We start from the raw sequence: 21,766 nt of genomic DNA, 5'->3' as shown, positions 1-21,766 counted from the left end.
TACACCTTGCACCAGGCCCAGGTATCCCTTATTAGCGTAGAGGGGTGTCTAGCAGCTTAGGCTGATAGAAAAGGTAGCTTAGCAGAGCAGCTTAGGCTGAACTAGGAGACGAGTGAAGCTCCTACAGTACCACTAGTGTCACATGCACAATATCATAAGAGAACACAATACACAGATATACTAAAAATAAAGGTACTTTATTTTTATGACAATATGCCAAGTATCTCAGTGAGTACCCTCAGTATGAGGATAGCAAATATACACAAGATATATGTACACAATACCAAAATATGCAGTAATAGCAATAGAAAAGAGTGCAAACAATGTATAGTCACAATAGAATGCAATGGGGGCACATAGGGATAGGGGCAACACAAACCATATACTCTAGAAGTGGAATGCGAACCACGAATGGACCCCAAACCTATGTGACCTTGTAGAGGGTCGCTGGGACTGTAAGAAAACAGTGAGGGTTAGAAAAATAGCCCACCCCAAGGCCCTGAAAAGTGGGTGCAAAGTGCACCTAAGTTCCCCAAAGAGCACAGAAGTCGTGATAGGGGAATTCTGCAGGAAAGACCAACACCAGCAAAGCAACAATGATGGATTTCCAGACGAGTGTACCTGTGGAACAAGGGGACCAAGTCCAAAAGTCACGATCAAGTCGGGAGTGGGCAGATGCCCAGGAAATGCCAGCTGTGGGTGCAAAGAAGCTGCCACCGGATGGTAGAAGCTGTGGATTCTGCAAGAATGATAAGGGCTAGAAACTTCCCCTTTGGAGGACGGATGTCCCACGTCGTGAAGAGTCGTGCAGGGGTGTTTTTGTGCAGAAAGACCGCCAACAAGCCTTGCTAGCTGCAAAGGTCGCGGTTAGGGTTTTTGGATGCTGCTGTGGCCCAGGAGGGACCAGGATGTCGCCAATTGCGTGAGGAGACAGAGGGGCGTCCAGAAAGACAATGAGCCCACTCAGAAGCAAGCAGCACCCGCAGAAGTGCTGGAACAGGCACTACGAAGTGGAGTGAACCGGAGCTCACCCGAAGTCACAAATGAGAGTCCCACGCCACCAGAGGACAACTCAGGAGGTTGTGCACTGCAGGTTAGAGTGCCGGGGACCCAGGCGTGGCTGTGCACAAAGGAAATCCTGGAAGAGTGCACAGGAGCCGGAGTAGCTGCAAAACACGCGGTTGCCAGCAATGCAGTCTAGCGTGGGGAGGCAAGGAGTTACCTCCACCAAACTTAGACTGAAGAGTCACTGGACTGTGGGAGTCACTTGGACAGAGTTGCTGAGTTCAAGGGACCTCGCTCGTCGTGCTGAGAGGAGACCCAGAGGACCGGTGATGCAGTTCTTTGGTGCCTGCGGTTGCAGGGGGAAGATTCCGTCGACCCACAGGAGATTTCTTCGGAGCTTCTAGTGCAGAGAGGAGGCAGACTACCCCCACAGCATGCACCACCAGGAAAACAGTCGAGAAGGCGGCAGGATCAGCGTTACAAGGTCGCAGTAGTCGTCTTTGCTACTTTGTTGCAGTTTTGCAGGCTTCCAGCGCGGTCAGCAGTCGATTCCTTGGCAGAAGGTGAAGAGAGAGATGCAGAGGAACTCTGATGAGCTCTTGCATTCGTTATCTAAGGAATTCCCCAAAGCAGAGACCCTAAATAGCCAGAAAAGGAGGTTTGGCTACTTAGGAGAGAGGATAGGCTAGCAACACCTGAAGGAGCCTATCAGAAGGAGTCTCTGACGTCACCTGCTGGCACTGGCCACTCAGAGCAGTCCAGTGTGCCAGCAGCACCTCTGTTTCCAAGATGGCAGAGGTCTGGAGCACACTGGAGGAGCTCTGGGCACCTCCCAGGGGAGGTGCAGGTCAGGGGAGTGGTCACTCCCCTTTCCTTTGTCCAGTTTCGCGCCAGAGCAGGGCTGAGGGATCCCTGAACCGGTGCAGACTGGCTTATGCAGAGATGGGCACCATCTGTGCCCATCAAAGCATTTCCAGAGGCTGGGGAAGGCTACTCCTCCCCAGCCCTGACACCTTTTTCCAAAGGGAGAGGGTGTAACACCCTCTCTCTGAGGAAGTCCTTTGTTCTGCCTTCCAGGAGGGCAGAAACCTGTCTGAGGGGTTGGCAGCAGCAGCAGCTGCAGTGAAACCCCGGGAAAGGTAGTTTGGCAGTACCCGGGTCTGGGCTAGAGACTCGGGGGATCATGGAATTGTCTCCCCAATGCCAGAATGGCATTGGGGTGACAATTCCATGATCCTAGACATGTTACATGGTCATGTTCGGAGTTACCATTGTGACGCTATACATATGTCGTGACATATGTATAGTGCACGCGTGTAATGGTGTCCCCGCACTCACAAAGTCCGGGGAATTTGCCCTGAACAATGTGGGAGCACCTTGGCTAGTGCCAGGGTGCCCACACACTAAGTAACTTAGCACCCAACCTTTACCAGGTAAAGGTTAGACATATAGGTGACTTATAAGTTACTTAAGTGCAGTGGTAAATGGCTGTGAAATAACGTGGACATTATTTCACTCAGGCTGCACTGGCAGGCCTGTGTAAGAATTGTCAGATCTCCCTATGGGTGGCACAAGAAACGCTGCAGCCCATAGGGATCTACTGAAACCCCAATATCCTGGGTACCTCAGTACCATATACTAGGGAAATATAAGGGTGTTCCAGTATGCCAATGTAAATTGGTGAAATTGGTCACTAGCCTGTTAGTGAGAATTTGGAAAGAAATGAGAGAGCATGACCACTGAGGTTCTGAATAGCAGAGCCTCAGTGAGACAGTTAGTCATAACACAGGTAACACATACAGGGCACACTTATGAGCACTGGGGCCCTGGCTGGCAGGGTCCCAGTGATACATACAACTAAAACAACATATACACAGTGAAATATGGGGGTAACATGCCAGGCAAGATGGTACTTTCCTACATAACCCCCCCAAACGAAGGACAATAAGACTAGCCATGACCTGATGAGTCTTCATTGTCTAAGTGGAAATATCTGTAGAGTCCATCTGCATTGGAGTGGGTACTCCCAGGTCTATTTTCCACTGTATAGTCCATTCCCTGTAGGGATATGGACCACCTCAACAATTTAGGGTTTTCACCTTTCATTTGTTTTAGCCAAAGTAGAGGTTTGTGGTCTGTCTGAACAATGAAGTGAGTGCCAAACAGGTATGGCCTCAACTTCTTCAGTGCCCAGACCACAGCAAAGGCCTCCCTCTCTATGGCAGACCAACGCTTTTCTCTAGAGGTCAACCTCCTGCTGATAAAAGCAACAGGTTGATCCTGGCCCTCAGAATTAAGTTGTGATAAGACTGCCCCTACCCCTAATTCAGATGCATCAGTTTGGACAATGAATTTTTTGGAGTAACAGGGGCTTTTCATGACAGGTGCAGAGCACATGGCCTGCTTCAGCTCCTCAAAAACTTTCTGACAGTTTGCTGTCCATAATACCTTCTTAGGCATTTTTTTAGACGTGAGGTCATTAAGAGGGGCTGCAATGGAGCCATAGTTCTTTATGAACCTCCTGTAGTACCCAGTGAGGCCCAAAAAGGCTGTCACCTGAGTCTGAGTTGTAGGGGGAACCCAATCTATAATAGTTTGGATTTTCCCCTGAAGTGGTGCAATCTGTTCTCCACCTACCAGGTGTCCCAGATAAACCACTTTCCCCTGCCCTATCTGGCACTTTGAAGCCTTGATAGTGAGGCCTGCCTTTTGCAGAGCCTCCAAAACTTTCCATAGGTGGACCAGGTGATCATCCCAGCTGGAGCTAAAGACAGCTATATCATCTAGATATGCTGCACTAAAAGCTTCCAGCCCTTGCAGGACTGTGTTCCCCAACCTTTGAAAAGTGGCAGGTGCATTTTCCAATCCAAAAGGCATTACTGTGAATTGGTAATGGCCTCCAATGGTTGAAAATGCAGTTTTTGCTTTTGCATCCTCTGATAACTTGATCTGCTAATACCCTGCAGTCAAATCAAAGGTGCTTAGATACTTGGCAGATGCCAGTGTATCTATTAGCTCATCTGCCCTGGGTATAGGGTGAGCATCAGTTTTAGTTACCTGGTTGAGACCTCTGTAGTCAACACAAAATCTAATTTCCCTTTTACCATCTTTGGAATGAGGTTTTGGTACAAGTACCACAGGAGAGGCCCATGGACTTTCAGAGTGCTCAACCACTCCCAGTTCAAGCATTTTCTGCACTTCTTGCTTTATGCAGTCTCTGATATGGTCAGGCTGCCTATAGATCTTACTTTTGACAGGCAAGCTGTCTCCAGTATCTATAGTGTGCTCACACCAAGAAGTGGTGCCTGGCACAGTAGAGAAGAGCTCAGAAAACTGACCCAGGAGATTTATGCAGTGGTCTTTCTGCTCAGCAGTAAGACAATCTGCCAGTACTACACCTTCCACTAGAGCATCTTGTTCTGTGGAAGAGAAGAGATCAGGGAGAGGGTCACTCTCTTCTTCCTGTCCCTCATCTGTTGCCATGAGCAGGGTGAGATCAGCCCTGTCATAGTAGGGTTTCAGGCGATTGACATGGAGCACCCTAAGGGGACTCCTGGCAGTGCCTAAGTCAACTAAGTAGGTGACTTCACCCTTTTTCTCAACAATAATGTGGGGTCCACTCCATTTGTCTTGGAGTGCTCTTGGGGCCACAGGCTCCAAGACCCACACTTTCTGCCCTGGTTGGTACTGAACCAAAACAGCCTTCTGGTCATGCCATTGCTTTTGGAGCTCTTGGCTGGCCTGAAGGTTTTTACTGGCCTTTTTCATGTACTCAGCCATCCTAGATCTTAGGCCAAGTACATAGTCCACTATGTCTTGCTTTGGAGCTTTTAAAGGTTGTTCCCAATCCTCCTTCACAAGTGTTAGAGGACCTCTTACAGGGTGTCCAAATAGGAGTTCAAAGGGGCTGAAGCCCACTCCTTTCTGGGGTACCTCCCTGTAAGCAAAAAGGAGGCAAGGTAACAGGACATCCCATCTCCTGCGGAGTTTGTCAGGGAGTCCCATTATCATTCCTTTGAGAGTTTTATTAAACCTCTCAACCAGTCCATTTGTTTGTGGATGATAGGGTGTGGTGAACGTGTATGTAACACCACATTCCTTCCACATGGCCTTCAAGTAAGCAGACATGAAATTGCTTCCCCTGTCTGATACCTCCTCTTTTGGGAAGCCCACCCTGGAAAAGATTCCCAGGAGGGCCTTTGCCACTGCAGGAGCTGTAGTGGTCCTTAGAGGAATTGCTTCAGGATATCTGGTGGCATGGTCCACTACCACCAAGATAAACCTATTGCCTGAAGCAGTAGGAGGGTCAAGGGGGGCAACTATGTCAACCCCTACCCTTTCAAAGGGAACCCCAACCACAGGCAGTGGAATAAGGGGTGCCTTTGGGGTGCCACCTGTCTTGCCACTGGCTTGACAGGTTTCACAGGACTTACAAAATTCCTTTGTGTCCTCTGACATTCTAGGCCAATGAAACAAGGGGACAAGCCTGTCCCAAGTTTTCATTTGCCCCAAATGTCCAGCTAAGGGAATGTCGTGGGCTAGAGTTAGGAGGAACGTTCTGTATTCCTGAGGAATCACCAATCTCCTGGCAGCTCCAGGTTTTGGATCCCTTGCTTCAGTATACAAAAGGTTGTCCTCCCAGTAAACTCTGTGAGAGTCACTGACATCCCCATTTGCTTGTTTGACAGCTTGCTGCCTTAGACCCTCTAGTGTGGGACAGGTATGCTGTGCCACACTCAGCTCTTCCCTGGCAGGCCCCCCTTCACCCAAAAGCTCAGCAGTGTCTGCTTCCAGCTCCTCTGGTGTAGGTTCTGCACAGGGTGGAAATTTTTCTTCCTCAGAAGTTGAATCCACTGTAGAGGGAGGGATAGTAGGTAGTGTTTTACCTTTACTAACCCTAGCTTTAGGGAGCACTTGGTCCATTCTTCCAGGATCCAAGTCACCCTGTCCTTTTTGCTTTTTGGCCTGAGCCCTGGTTAAAGCAAAAATATGCCCTGGAATGCCCAGCATTGCTGCCTGAGCCTCCAACTCCACTTCTGCCCAAGCTGATGTCTCAAAATCGTTCCCTAGTAGACAGTCTACAGGTAAATCTGAGGCAACCACAACTTTCTTTGGCCCAGTAACCCCCCCCAGTTGAGATTCACAACAGCCATGGGGTGGCTAAGAGTGTTGTTATGAGCATTGGTTACTTGGTACTGGTGACCAAGTAGGTGTTGTTCAGGGTGGACCAGTTTCTCTATTACCATTCTAACCCTGACACCTGTGTCCCTGTAGGCCTGAACCTCAACACCATTTATTAGGGGTAGTTGCTTGTACTTATCCATATTAAGGGGACAAGCAACCAAGGTGGCTAAATCAATAGCCGCCTCAGAGACTAACACAGCCTCTGTGGTCTCCCTAACAAGACCAACTCCAACTAAATTACCAAAAGTGAGCCCAGCTACTCCCTTGGATTGGCTATTAGTAGGTTTGCTCCCACCACCACTGCTATTACTAGGGGCACTAGGTGTAGCAGCAGGGGTTGTAGTGGTAGGAGGCTTGGTGCTTTTCTTTGGGCAACTGGGATCAGTTGTCCAATGGCCTTTTATTTTACATAAATAGCACCATAGTTTCTTTTCTTTGTTTTGATTTGAAGAGGATTTGGGCCCACCACCCCCACCAGAGTGTTTTTGTGGGCCTGATGAAGACTCATTTTTAGATTTGTCCCCACCCTTGTCAGAAGACTTACCATCCTTCTTCTTGCCATCCTTGTCACCCCCTGTATGAACTTTTCTGTTCACCCTTGTTCTGACCCATTTGTCTGCCTTCTTTCCCAATTCTTGGGGAGAGGTCAGATCAGAGTCTACCAGGTACTGGTGTAACAAATCAGACAAACAATTATTAAGAATATGCTCTCTCAGGATTAAGTTATACAGGCTTTCATAGTCAGAAACGTTACTGCCATGTAACCACCCCTCCAAGGCCTTCACTGAATGGTCAACAAAGTCTACCCAGTCTTGTGAAGACTCCTTTTTGGTTTCTCTGAACTTCATCCTGTACTGTTCAGTGGTTAAGCCATAACCATCTAGGAGTGCATTCTTAAGAACTGTAAAATTATTGGCATCACTTTCCTTAACAGTAAGGAGCCTATCCCTACCCTTTCCACTGAAAGATAGCCATAGGATAGCAGCCCACTGCCTTTGAGGGACCTCCTGTACAACACAGGCCCTCTCAAGTGCAGCAAACCACTTGTTAATGTCATCCCCCTCCTTGTAAGGGGGAACTATCGTATGCAGATTCCTAGAATCATGCTCTTTTGCAGGATGACTATTTGGAATACTGCTGCTGCCACCATGGGGTCCTAACCCCAACCTCTGTATTTCTCTTTCTAAATCAAAGGACTGCCTATCTAAATCTAGCTGTTGCTTCTTGAGCTTCAGCCTGGATTCTTCAACTCTCAATCTATTGAGCTCCCTTTCTAACACTCTGTCATCAGGGTGGGTGGGTGGGGCATGCCTTGAAACAGAAGTATGGTGAGAATGAACAGAGGGAGACCTTTCGCTAACAGATGGCACTCTAACATTCCGGCCTACAGAAGTAACACTCCTACTGTGATGAGAAGTAACACTCTTACTGTGATGTGAATTCACATCAGTACCAGCTATGCTAGGTGGCCTGCTAAGGGTCAGGTTGGGAAGGTTCCCTTCCAAATCTTTCACTGGGGGTGCCCCAGAATCAGAATGGGAACCATCAGCTAATTTCTCACCAGAAGTGCCAACTATGGTCTTATCTTGTTCAATGAGCATATTAACTAACAGTTGTCTTGAGGGATTCTTCCCTACCCCTAAACCTCTATCTATGCAGAGACTCCTTGCTTCCTTCCAGCTAAGGTTGTCATAAGCTATGCTGGACAGATCAAGAGTTTGGCCTGTACCAGACATGATAGAAAGTGTTTAAGGGACAGAAAAAGTGAGAAAAATGTTTTCAGAACTTTTTAAAGGACAGAAAAAAACATTTAAAACTTTTTTGAGAACTTTTTGAAAGGTTAGAGGTACTTTTCAGTACTTAGCAAGAAGAGTAAGAGAAGAAAAGCAAAACTTTTTGGTTAGGTGTACATACACTGAACTTGTTTTGTATATTTTTCTCTTTTGAAAAGTACAATATGACAAAGTGGTAAGTAGTTGCAAAGTACTTATCCCACCGCTGCACAACCAATGTAGGAGGCTGGACTGGCTTGTAGTGAGTACCAAGGGGTACTTACACCTTACACTAGGCCCAGGTATCCATTATTAGTGTAGAGGGGTGTCTAGCAGCTTAGGCTGATAGAAAAGGTTGCTTAGCAGAGCAGCTTAGGCTGAACTAGGAGACGAGTGAAGCTCCTACAGTACCACTAGTGTCACATGCACAATATCATAAGAGAACACAATACACAGATATACTAAAAATAAAGGTACTTTATTTTTATGACAATATGCCAAAGTATCTCAGTGAGTACCCTCAGTATGAGGATAGCAAATATACACAAGATATATGTACACAATGCCAAAATATGCAGTAATAGCAATAGAAAACAGTGCAAACAAAGTATAGTCACAATAGAATGCAATGGGGGCACATAGGGATAGGGGCAACAGAAACCATATACTCTAGAAGTGGAATGCGAACCACGAATGGACCCCAAACCTATGTGACCTTGTAGAGGGTCGCTGGGACTGTAAGAAAACAGTGAGGGTTAGAAATATAGCCCACCCCAAGACCCTGAAAAGTGGGTGCAAAGTGCACCTAAGTTCCCCAAAGAGCACAGAAGTCTTGATAGGGGAATTCTGCAGGAAAGACCAACACCAGCAATGCAACAACAATGGATTTCCAGATAATTTGTACCTGTGGAACAAGGGGACCAAGTCCAAAAGTCACGATCAAGTCGGGAGTGGGCAGATGCCCAGGAAATGCCAGCTGTGGGTGCAAAGAAGCTGCCACCGGATGGTAGAAGCTGTGGATTCTGTAAGAACGACAAGGGCTAGAAACTTCCCCTTTGGAGGATGGATGTCCCACGTCGTGAAGAGTCGTGCAGGGGTGTTTTCGTGCAGAAAGACCGCCAACAAGCCTTGCTAGCTGCAAAGGTCGCGGTTAGGGTTTTTGGATGCTGCTGTGGCCCAGGAGGGACCAGGATGTCGCCAATTGCGCGAGGAGACAGAGGGGGCGTCCAGAAAGACAAAGAGCCCACTCAGAAGCAAGCAGCACCCGTAGACGTGCCGGAACAGGCACTACGAAGTGGAGTGAACTGGAGCTCACCCGAAGTCACAAATGAAAGTCCCATGCCGCCGGAGGACAACTCAGGAGGTTGTGCACTGCAGGTTAGAGTGCCGGGGACTCAGGCTTGGCTGTGCACAAAGAAAATCCTGGAAGAGTGCACAGGATCCGGAGTAGCTGCAAAACATGCGGTTCCCAGCAATGCAGTCTAGAGTGGGGAGGCAGGGAGTTACCTCCACCAAACTTGGACTGAAGGGTCACTGGACTGTGGGAGTCACTTGGACAGAGTTGCTGAGTTCAAGGGACCTCGCTCGTCGTGCTGAGAGGAGACCCAGAGGACCGGTGATGCAGTTCTTTGGTGCCTGCGGTTGCAGGGGGAAGATTCCGTCGACCCACGGGAGATTTCTTCAGAGCTTCTAGTGCAGAGAGGAGGCAGACTACCCCCACAGCATGCACCACCAGGAAAACAGTCGAGAAGGCGGCAGGATCAGCGTTACAAGGTCGCAGTAGTCATCTTTGCTACTTTGTTGCAGTTTTGCAGGCTTCCAGCGCGGTCAGCAGTTGATTCCTTGGCAGAAGGTGAAGAGAGAGATGCAGAGGAACTTTGATGAGCTCTTGCATTCGTTATCTAAGGAATTCCCCAAAGCAGAGACCCTAAATAGCCAGAAAAGGAGGTTTGGCAACTTAGGAGAGAGGATAGGCTAGCAACACCTGAGCCTATCAGAAGGAGTCTCTGACGTCACCTGCTGGCACTGGCCACTCAGAGCAGTCCAGTGTGCCAGCAGCACCTCTGTTTCCAAGATGGCAGAGGTCTGGAGCACACTGGAGGAGCTCTGGGCACCTCCCAGGGGAGGTGCAGGTCAGGGGAGTGGTCACTCCCCTTTCCTTTGTCCAGTTTCGCGCCAGAGCAGGGCTGAGGGATCCCTGAACCGGTGCAGACTGGCTTATGCAGAGATGGGCACCATCTGTGCCCATCAAAGCATTTCCAGAGGCTGGGGGAGGCTACTCCTCCCCAGCCCTGACACCTTTTTCCAAAGGGAGAGGGTGTAGCACCCTCTCTCTGAGGAAGTCCTTTGTTCTGCCTTCCTGGACCATGCCTGGCTGGACCCCAGGAGGGCAGAAACCTGTCTGAGGGGTTGGCAGCAGCAGCAGCTGCAGTGAAACCCCGGGAAAGGTAGTTTGGCAGTACCCCGGTCTGGGCTAGAGACTCGGGGGATCATGGAATTGTCTCCCCAATGCCAGAATGGCATTGGGGTGACAATTCCATGATCCTAGACATGTTACATGGCCATGTTCGGAGTTACTATTGTGACGCTATACATATGTCGTGACATATGTATAGTGCACGCGTGTAATGGTGTCCACGCACTCACAAAGTCCGGGGAATTTGCCCTGAACAATGTGGGAGCACCTTGGCTAGTGCCAGGGTGCCCACACACTAAGTAACTTAGCACCCAACCTTTACCAGGTAAAGGTTAGACATATAGGTGACTTATAAGTTACTTAAGTGCAGTGGTAAATGGCTGTGAAATAACGTGGACGTTATTTCACTCAGGCTGCACTGGCAGGCCTGTGTAAGAATTGTCAGATCTCCCTATGGGTGGCACAAGAAATGCTGCAGCCCATAAGGATCTCCTGGAACCCCAATACCCTGGGTACCTCAGTACCATATACTAGGGAATTATAAGGGTGTTCCAGTATGCCAATGTAAATTGGTGAAATTGGTCACTAGCCTGTTAGTGACAATTTGGAAAGAAATGAGAGAGCATAACCACTGAGGTTCTGAATAGCAGAGCCTCAGTGAGACAGTTAGTCATAACACAGGTAACACATACAGGGCACACTTATGAGCACTGGGGCCCTGGCTGGCAGGGTCCCAGTGACACATACAACTAAAACAACATATATACAGTGAAATATGGGGGTAACATGCCAGGCAAGATGGTACTTTCCTACACTAACACCAGCCGTAGACCCCTACCACAGCATTAACACCAGACACAGACTGCTACCACACCATTAACACCAGCCATACACTGCTACCACAGCACTGACGCCAGCCGTAGACTCCTACCACAGCATTAACACCAGCCATGGACCCCTACCACAGCATTAACACCAGACATAGACTGCTACCACAGCATTAACACCAGACGAAGGCCCTTACCACAGCATTAGCACCAGCTGTAGACCCCTACCACAGCATTAACAGAAGCACAGGACCAGCGTGAGACCCCTACCAGTGCATTAACATCAGCTGTAGGCCACTATCACAACATTAACACCAGACGTACATCGCTACCACAGCACTAACACCAGCCATAGACCCCTACCACGGCATTACACCAGACATAGCTGGCTAACATTGCATTAACACTGGCCATAGACCGCTGCCACAGCATTAACACCAGCTGGAGACCCCTACCACAGCTTTAGCGCCAGCTATAGACCCCTACCACAGCATTAACCGCAGCGTGAGACCAGCGTGAGACCCCTACCACTGGATTAACATCAACTGGAGGCCACTACCACAGCATTAACACCAGCCGCAGACCCCTACCAAAGCATAAACACCAACTGGAGAACGCTACCACAGCATTAACACCAGCTCTAGACAGCTACCACAGCATTAACACCAGACGGAGACCCCTACCACAGCATTAACACCAGCCGTAGACTCCTACCACAACATCTGAATACTGCAACCACAGCATTAACGCAAACCAGATGCCGTCAAGTTAGTAACAACTCCCGGATAGCGACTGCTGCCATAACATTCAGTCAATACTTATAAAGTGCTGCTTATCATCGATGAGGGTTTCCAGGCACTGGGTTACTGGGCTTAGTCAAACAGCTCGATCTTGATTCTCTTCCTGAAGTTCATCAGAGAGGGTACTGTTGGGAGGTGGAGAGGGAGGGCATTCCATGACTTGGTGACAAGGTGGGAGAAGGAGCGGCCTCTGCTGAGGCTCGGGCGGATGTGTGGTGTCTTGACCAGGTCCCGGGAGGCCATGCGGAGGTTTCTGGATGGTTGGTGGAAGTTCAGGCTGTGGTTCATGTGTGTTGGTCCTTGGCCGTGGAGGGCTTTGTAAGCATGCGCCTGTAATTTGAATTAGCATCTTTTGTGGACTGGGAGCCAGTGGAGGTTCCTCAGGTGCTAGGTGGGTCCATTTGGGCAGGTTGAGGGTTAGTCTGCCTGCTGAGTTCTGTCTCGTCTGGAGCCTTCTCATAAGGTTAGTGGTGGTCCCTGTGTACAGTGCGTTGCCTTAGACTAGGCAGCTGGTGATAACATTAACACCAACCAGGTACCATGTGTCCAGAACCAGGCTGGGAAACGTGGTGCAAGCCCTGTGCAGGCTAGAGGAAGACACTTCATCTGCACAGATGAGCTGGGTCTGCTAACTGCCACCCCTAGGGACTCCAGAGATTGGTAGTTAGTCTTGAGACCTAAAGTCATGAAAACATCCGGTTAACCTGTATTATGCAATCTTGAGACCTAAACTCATACTAACATCAGGTTCACCGGTCAAAAGCGGAAGTTATGGGGCTCATTACAACTAAAACAGGCGATGTTTGGCAGATTAAATCCAGCAGGTTATTGTTCGGTTCACTATACAGTTGTCATCACCTAAGCAATGTCCAAATAGCTGTTAATGGGTTACCATAAACATATAGAGTCAGGGTGCTAGAAGGTGCACCATGGCTATTCGTGTTATTCTAGATTTGTAGAGTGCACTATCACCCCAGGAGGGTATTCTGGCACTGAGCAGGTGTGAGTCTAGGCACACCTAGGGCCTATTGGGACTACTCGAAAAGTCAGGTCTTCAACTTCTTACAGAATTCAAGAAGTGAGGAGGAGGTTCTTATGTGTAGTGACAGGTTGTGCCATACTTTAGGAGGCATGGAGGAGAAGGCTTGACTGCTGAATCTGGTTTTCCATATGTGAGAGATATGTGCAAATGGATGTCTGGGTGAGTGGATGTGTCTGAAAGGTTTATGAAAGCAGATGCGATATGTTGTGATTTTCTGGGCCAGTGTTATGTAGTGCCTTTAAAGTGTGTGTGAGAAGTTTAATTGTGCTAATTTGTGAATAGGGAGCCAGTGGAGCTCCTTCCGGTATGTTGTGAAGTTCTAAATAGTTTACAGCCTTTTGGTGACTTTTTGGTTGATCCTGGCATAGAGGGTGTTCCAATAGTCCAGCTTGCTTATGATGAGAATGTACTTGAGAGTTTTCCGAGTGCTGATTGGGAGCCATTTGAAAATCTTCCTCAGCGTCTTCGGTGTATGGAAGCATGAGGCAATGACAGTATTGACTTGGGTGGTTATGTTGAGTTTGCTGTTGATGATGGTTCCAAGGTTCTTAGCATTTCTAGTGCCAGTTCTGTTGCCCACCACGTGGCGTTTCCAAACATCACAGTTTCAGTCTTGTCAGTGATTAGCCTTAGACAGATGGTCTTCATCCAGTGGGCGATTTTAGTCATGCAGGCGTTGAACTTGATCGGGGTACTGGGAGTCTTGTTTGTGAGAGAGCAAATGACTTGCATGTCCATTGCGTAGTAGAGGATGTTGCTATCATGAGGAACGACAATGCTAGCAAGAGGGGTCAGGTATGCGTTGAAGAGGCTCGGCTCAAGGAGGATTGTTGCATAATTCTGCAAATGATGTTCTGGGCATCCGAGGTGTGTTGCCAGGCTGACTAACTGGCTTCTTCCAGTCAGGAAGGAGCAGATCTATCAGAGTGTGAATCCTCTGATTCTGATGTCATGTAGGGATTGGATGAGGATGGAGTGGGAGACTGTCAGATGCTTAGGAGAAGTCCAGGAGGATGAGGGCCGCCCTATTGTAAGGTTTCATAAGCAGAGTAGGAGTTCGTAATATATACAGATTGTTAATCCTCATCCCACTGGAACAAGGCCAAGCCTCTGTTCCTCTGATGACAGATCAGTTGTTTGGGCCCACTGAGATAAAATATCTTCAGCTGATATGAGAGATATCAGTCTGAATGGTCAGAATCTACAAGGGGTTCAACATCCATCTAATGACTTTACCAGTTCTTTGAGGTGGATGCAATAAGGCATGTCTATGACTCAGCTTACACTGTGGTAAAAGGGTGAGTCAGAAAGATACTTTATGTTACAGACGTATTACAAAATACCATGTAACAAGCCTACACGTCCTGAGTAGGCATGCAGCTTGAGCAGGAGTGGGTTTACTGGTTTGCACTGTCAGGTGAGTGCAATGCTTGCTTATCTACATGCTCTAACATTTTAACATCAAATGCCAGGGTGGCTGTGCATGTGTGCACAAACTCTCTTGAATGGACTTATTGTTATCCCTGTTTCTTTCCTTGCTGTATCAGTCACTTTCTGTGAGGCCAGTTAGTAGGAAGGCATTACAGACCTGTTTTTGTGCCGGGGGCACACACCCCACCCATCTGCATTCATTTATCAAGTACACACCTGCATACTTACATTTATCACCCACAGACCAGTTGTTCAGTAGAACAGATAAATGCCACACCTACAGATGTCTTGCTGATGGGGTATCCTGGAGAGGCACTTTAGAGCAGTGGTGTAACTCCGATCTCTGCAGCGTCTATGGCCCTTTTAGTCTAATGCCTATGGATGGCAGTGAGATGTGGGCTTGTCAGGGGTGTTCATAACTTTTTGTAGGGGGGGGGCATCATTTTGTGTTACTGCTGTAGGGGAGTGAGTTTGGGCCAGACTCACTACCCCTGGCAGAGTCACAGCTGGTGCACTATTCATGTCTCTGAAAGAAAATGTCCCAGGTACTAAAATGATTCCTCAGCCGTTAACAACAGCCAGTTTGGATGAACGGATCTGTAGAAAGGTAACTCGAGCTACTAACAAGGGTCTAGTGTTCTACGCCAAAATAATGAGGCATGAATGAGGCACGCAAGCAACCCACCGGAAGGTTGGGGAGCGACACAGGCCTTTTAGTGGTTGTTGAGCCGAGACATGTCATGAAGGGTAGAACTGTCATTTTAAGGGCAGACAAGATTAAGAAGGTTAAAAGAAATAGGATTTGTCTGTGTGAAAGAGGCCAGTTATTGAATTTGAGGAAGATGTGCATAGTGGCTAATACACCTGTTGAATGGTGTCCCAGGCTGCAGTGGACAGAGCATTAAAACTGTTGGTTCATTCACAACAAATGAGGAATCCTGAAGAACATGAAATCCAGTCTGACAAGAAGGGTCACTCTCCACAAGGGTTCAGAGGCTTGTTTGGATTTTGTTCTTTTCTTAGAGTTTGTGTTTTTGTGTGTAACTTTGCAGTAATGTGGTCTGGTGGCTGCTTGTTAAGATTGGTGCCTTAGCAAGAGTATCCAGGGACCTTATGCAAGCAAGTAAACTGCCCCCTTGTGTGGTGGTAAAAAGCCAGTAATTGTGGTATGGCGGCCCCTCCCAGCTCTGGGCCCCGGTGCCAGTACACTACTGATAGCTACGCCCTTGGTTCAGACTCCAGGCAGGGATGTAGTTGAAGGAGCGGGGAGCTGCCTATGGTTGGCGCTTTGAGTAAGAGGTGACAGATGAAGGCTGCCGAGGTGTGAGTGCATTTGATGGTTTATTTAAGTAACCTTTGGTGCTTTAATGAAGACTGACTTTGGCCCGGGTAAAACTTCTGTTATGGTGGAGTCGGCTTGCGTAATTTTGGCATTTCGTGTTACATAAAATACCCAAATTCATTGTGTTACTCCAGGTCGTGTGAGTTTCTGCCCTTTAGGGGGCAAAACCTACCACTAGAGCACATGTGCATCAGGTACAAATGAGTGCCATTTTATGAGTGAAAACTATGTCCTTGTGTTCAAAATAGACAGGAGGATGCATTTCACACAAAGAAAAATAGTGCTGAATGGTAGTTTGTGGTTCATGTAATTTAATGTACTTTTCCAGACATTTTGCATAATGACACAAAGGGAAATGACATGAAATTCGCACACCCCTACTATCAATGTTTGATGAACTTTTGACGAGTGTGCTTCACGCAGCACCAACAGGTAATAAATGTCCCAGTTTGTCACCTCCTGCATAGGCTTCGAACTTTCTAGGTGAAAGAACATCCCAAGTGTTGGAACCACCTCTAGGACTGGGATGGCTTATCTTTGATGTCCTTGGGCTGGCTTACCTAGCAATGCAAAAACTGAGCACCTGATTCTCACAGTAGAGAGATGGGCAGCCCCAAGGAGGAGGGATGGGATTAGAGATTCTCAGAGTAACTCTTCAGAAATCTAGGGGCTTCTTTATGAACCTCTTGAGCTGCCGTTGCATCACTTATTTTGACACTCTGGTGGCGCAAGCCTCTCAGCCATATCTATGAGGCCACGTAAAGCCTCACTTTGAGTGGCTTTGAATGGCCTCACAGACATGGACTGAAGCAAGGCAGCGCAAGCCGCTACATTTCCTTACTCTGCGTGGGTTTTCCCATGCAACACCCATAGATTTTGTCGCCGCCCTCAATTTACTTAATCACGTAAATCTGAGCAGTGCCAAAACTTTACACCTCCCTAGAGCAGATTTAACATGGAGAAATATTTTATTTTTTTCTTGTTTTTTGTCACTTTCCATGTCTGCTTCATTCCGCAGCAAACATAGAATGAGTTAGATGCCTTTGTGGATTGTTTTTGTGCAGGTAGTTGCCCTTTACTGCATGAAAATAATCCTGCCTGCAATGTAGTCACCCTTGCACCATGGTGGAAGGGTGCCTGTGTTGGCGGTAGGCAACAAATTGTGGACCGGTGCAGGGGCAAAGGACAGGAATACACCGTTTTGCAAAAATACAGTGCATTCTTGCCCTTTCACATTGGCGTAGGGCAGCTGCGCAAGAAGACTTGCTGCGCTATCCTCACCACAAACCCATATATATGAGTCCTAGTTTGTAGCCAGTGCTTTATCCTGCAGCACACACAAAGCTATGTGAAGAAATCTGCTACATTATCAGAAGCATACTGACACACATGGGGAACACATAGTACTTCGGGTGATTTAGTTTCTGTCTATTGCTCTGGCCCTACGGTCTGTCCTTGAGTTCTGCCAGTTGTGCCTTTATAGCACCATGTGCAGAGCCCAAGCATCAAGGAGCTAGATGCCTCAGCCGGAGCACTTAGGACTCAGCTGGATGTAGGGGAACCCCCACTATACCAGCCTGGTAGTAGTCCCTTCACCAGCACTTCAGGTGCCTCTGAGGCCACAAAGATCCATCACAGTCTGGGTGTGAGGGTTCACAGTAGCAGCAGCGTGGGTCAGTGGGCCAAACAAAACCCCCTATGCAAGTGAGATGAGAGCCCCCCTCCCAATGTGTGGCATGGAAAGAGGGAAGCTCTGCAAGCCGACGAGGCTGGAGTCAACTGGGGGTTGCAGTTGTCCTGGGCCCCTCATCCTAGGAGCCCTGGGCTACAACACTGTTAGAAGTGAAGAGGATCACAGGTGAGTCTGTCCAGAGGTGTAGCTACAGAGCAGGAACTGCAGTGCAAGGTTTCAGTATTTTCAGCGCGTTGCATCTCTGGGAACAGTACGGACTTGTGGGCTTCTGGGGTGTGGCCACAGCAGCAGCAGAGATCCCTTTCTGGGGGCATAAGGACCTGGGGTTCTGGGGTTATGCCACTGCAGCAGGGGTCCCTCTCTGTGGTTATGTAGCCTGATCTGCACCATCCATGCTGCTGAGCTCTCCCTGGCAAGGGTCTAGGGCCAAGACACATCCAGGTCCAGTTCAGAGCAGCCAAGGACACACGCTGAGTGAGAAGGGATTCACCCCAGGTCCTTGCAGAGCCTGTTTCCTACTGGCCTTCAGAGGCTGGTCTTTGACCCTGATCAGTCCATCCTCTGTTCATCTGCTCTTCAAGTCATCTAGGCTTCCCTCAGACCCCTGGTCATCCCCTCCAGCTCGCTCCTACCAGCTGTAAGGGCAGGCTGCTCTTCTCAGGGCCAATCCTCTGCACTTCCTGCAGGGCTCCTCAGACTCCAGGAGGTGCTCCCCACCTGGCTGGGGGGCTGGTGTCAGAGGCACCAGTTCTGGAGCACACATTTCTCTAACACCCTTTAGTTCTGGAACACCCCCTGCGGGTTCACTCCCACTCTTACACTGGGTTACCAGAGAGAGATTGTGTAATCTACAGGCACAGCTCTGTGAGTGGTTTCAAGAAGCTCTCATTATTTGCTTATTCCTTTCAAACAATCTGTGTCTTCTAGTGTGAGAAGGATGTAAGTGTGGGGCTGGCAGTCTCTGGGCTGGTCAGAGGAATCAAAAACACGGCCTCAAAAGAGGGTAGAAGCCCGTCTCCCTGATAGGGGACCACAAGTGAAAGACATGGGTCAAGACAAGTTTTGCACTTCAGAGGGAACCTCTCTCCTGTCCTTCAACACCCTACAATCTGGCTTATCACAAAAGCTTCAGGAATACCTTGAAAGTTCCCAGCATTGCCAGGCTACTTCCACCCGACAGGAAATCCAAAATTAATTCTGCTGGGTCCTCAGTCAACCATGTCACAACCCTTGCCACTGTGTACACACACACACACAGCATCCTCTCACACTGGATGCAATGAAGGATGCCGCCCCAGCAGACTGGCAGAACACTTTGGTGGGGTGGAGGGTGCAGCAGACAACTCTTCCTCTGCAGGTTACAGATCAAATGGCACGTCCTGCCTTATTAACACATTGTTGCCACCCTGCCAGTCTACTACAGCTCAGTGAGCTATCTGTAGTGATTAAGGAGGTATATATATTGTGCCCAACTCAACCACAGAACTCCATTTTGGATCAGAGCCCATAAGACACTGGGCCATTAGTATACTTGCCTTTCTGTTTTGAGGTAAAGTAGAGTCAAAAGTGTTTGAGAGGCACTCTTTAGGTAACAAAAGGCAGGGATGACGACTCTCTCGGTTACACAGGGTATGTTCCCATCCCAACAGAAGGTGAGCCCCTGCATGTGCATTTGAGGTGTTTTTGAATGTCTATCTTTCTTCTGAAGGATGAAACGTGGCCATCTTTGAGGCTCTCCTGAACATCTGCCTATCTCTGTTTCTCTCTCTCCTGCAGGATGGATGGCGACCATGGCACAGATTCACGATCTGCAGATCTCTCCACAGTTCTCATCACAAACCAACACGTCACCAACCTGCAGTTGGGATACAATGCCCTTGGCGACTCCAGAGTCATGTTGTTGTGGGAAACTCCCAAACATTCAGACTGCAAACTACAGAAACTGGGGTGAGTACTTGACACTGTTGTGCGGTCCCTATTATAGCAGTAAGACTATGTGTGTAGGGCGGCAGCACCACGGAATGTGGGAGATTGAGTACACTCCACACCACTGTGGAGACTGTCAGCCTAACTCCTGGCTATCATCCTGAGCCTCACACAGCCCTAAAAAGGAGGAGGTGATTTATGGGAAACTAGACCTGACACTCTGACTTCTCAGGGAAGTCTTGGTGAACAGATCACACCCCTTACACTCAGTTACTCAGAGACTCACATATGCCAAGGCAGAACACAAGATGCAAACTGGATTTCACTGCATTTATTGAACAATTGCATCGCAGTATAAGGAGCACGAGCTGCGATAATAAGGTAGATGAACCATAGTACGGTAATCATCATTACAATCAGTGTAAGGAGGATAAACAACCTAATCATGTTGTATGATTCTAGAGAGTCTAGAGATTCCTACGTACACCCTATGTCTAGGTCTGAGAGCAAAGCGGTGATAACCCTTCTGCCTTTCCTGATCTAAGGGAGTAACCCCAACCCCATAGCTGACTAGGATAGCAAGGGTCTGCCCGTTTTCTGGATGGCAATCCTCTCGGAAAGTTGAAGAGTCAGCGCTAGGATCAGCAGAGCTGTCTGTGAAATGGTGTGTGTCCCAGGACAGCCATGATTGGAATGCCAGCTTCCCCACTTAGGCCTATGTGTTGTTTATTTAATAACCCATACAGAGTTCTAAGAACAGGCCTGAAGTGCTGATGTGTCTAGTAAATGGGGACTGACTCCTGAAGTGGCAATGCAAGTTAGTATATCATGTCCCATAACATGACAGCCTTGAGCAAAGCACAGACGCATTGTGTGCAAAGGGCTGATAAATACTACTATGTCTTCTTGGAAAGAAGCAGCGATTAAAGTATAAAAACAAGGAGCTAAAAGCCGGCTGTGCTAAAAAATATGAAATGAATAAAACATGTCTAAGTGAAAAGGCAGCGGCAACTGGTCTAATGCTAAAATAAGGGTGCCCAACCTAGGTGCTAAAGGCAACCCACAACACATTCAATGATGGTGGAAATACTTCTTACAAACATTTATCACAGGACTCCTTCTGCAGCTTAATGCATTCACCTGAACCTCTAGCTAAAAGAGCCCTTCAAGTAGTTCAGGTATCTGCACTGAGTGCTGTGGCGAGGCCTGTGCGCACTTTGATGTACATTATATCACAAAATGCTATCTTAAAGGGGATTAAAACAGCATGGCACATACAGGAAGCCTAAGAGAGTCAAAGAGATCTCTTAGAACAGGTATATGAAGTGCATTAACAATCCTTATTAGTTGCAAACATAATACATTTTTGCCCTTCCTATGTCAGTCTGCCACCACTTCTCTCATATACTGCCTGTGTCCCCCTACAAAACACTGAAAAAGTACTTTTAATCTTCGTAATTCTAGAGTGCTCATGGCTGAGGGAGCCCTTTATCCTGCCTGAACCTTCCTCTCTTTTTTTAAGAACATTCTTATTCCTTACCTCCTCTCACCCCCATCACTCCCTGAAGGTCGCAAATGCTAAGAAGGGTCACCGCTACAGACAGCTGGCAGTCCTATTTTTTTGTTTACAATAAACTTAGAGCGGGCTTTGGGTCAACCATTTGATCTTGGCTGGGTGGTTTGGTTGTATATCTTAGTTGTCTGCTCTTTGTTGGATAGTTTTGTTTTATATCTTAGTTGTCTGATCGTGACTGGATGGGTTTATTGTATATATCAGTTGTCTGCTCTTCATTGGATGGGTTTGTTGTATATATCAGTTGTCTGCTCTTGATTGAATGGGTTTGTTGTATATATCAGTTGTCTGCTCTTGATTGGATGGGTATGTTCTATATATCAGTTGTCTGCTCTTGATTGGATGGGTTTGTTGTATATCTTAGTTGTCTGCTCTTGATTGGATGGGTTTGTTGTATATCTTAGTTAATTGCTCTTGATTGGATGGTTTTGTTGTATATATTAGTTGTCTGCTCGTGATTGGATGGGTTTGTTGTATATATCAGTTGTCTGCTCTTGATTGGATGGGTTTGTTGTATATATCAGTTGTCTGCTCATGATTGGATGGGTTTGTTGTATATCTTAGTTGTCTGCTCTTGATTGGATGGGTTTGTTGTATATATCAGTTGTCTGCTCTTGACTGGATGGGTTTGTTGTATATCGTAGTTGTCTGCTCTTTGTTGGATGGTTTTGTTGTATATATTAGTTGTCTGCTCTTGATTGGATGGGTTTGTTATTTATATATATATGTTGTCTGCTCTTGATTGGATGGGTTTG

The 21,766-nt window shown here is 47.7% G+C and overlaps 1 protein-coding gene across 6 annotated transcripts in view; it reads left to right on the top strand.

Moving 5' to 3' along the window:
• LOC138295275 (uncharacterized) overlaps positions 1-21,766 on the top strand; it is a 304,183-nt gene that overhangs the window by 19,302 nt on the left and 263,115 nt on the right. For all 6 annotated transcript variants that reach the window (XM_069233470.1, XM_069233468.1, XM_069233467.1 and 3 more), the window contains exon 2: positions 19,289-19,459. Coding sequence is in view for 4 of the 6 variants with exons in the window: in XM_069233468.1 (XP_069089569.1) it covers positions 19,290-19,459 (170 nt within the window). In the remaining 2 variants the exon portion in view is untranslated. The remainder of the gene's footprint in view (positions 1-19,288; positions 19,460-21,766) is intronic.

This window comes from Pleurodeles waltl, chromosome 5, assembly GCF_031143425.1.
Source record: "Pleurodeles waltl isolate 20211129_DDA chromosome 5, aPleWal1.hap1.20221129, whole genome shotgun sequence".
Lineage (NCBI taxonomy): Eukaryota > Metazoa > Chordata > Amphibia > Caudata > Salamandridae > Pleurodeles > Pleurodeles waltl.
This window is presented reverse-complemented; position numbering and strand designations above follow the sequence as displayed.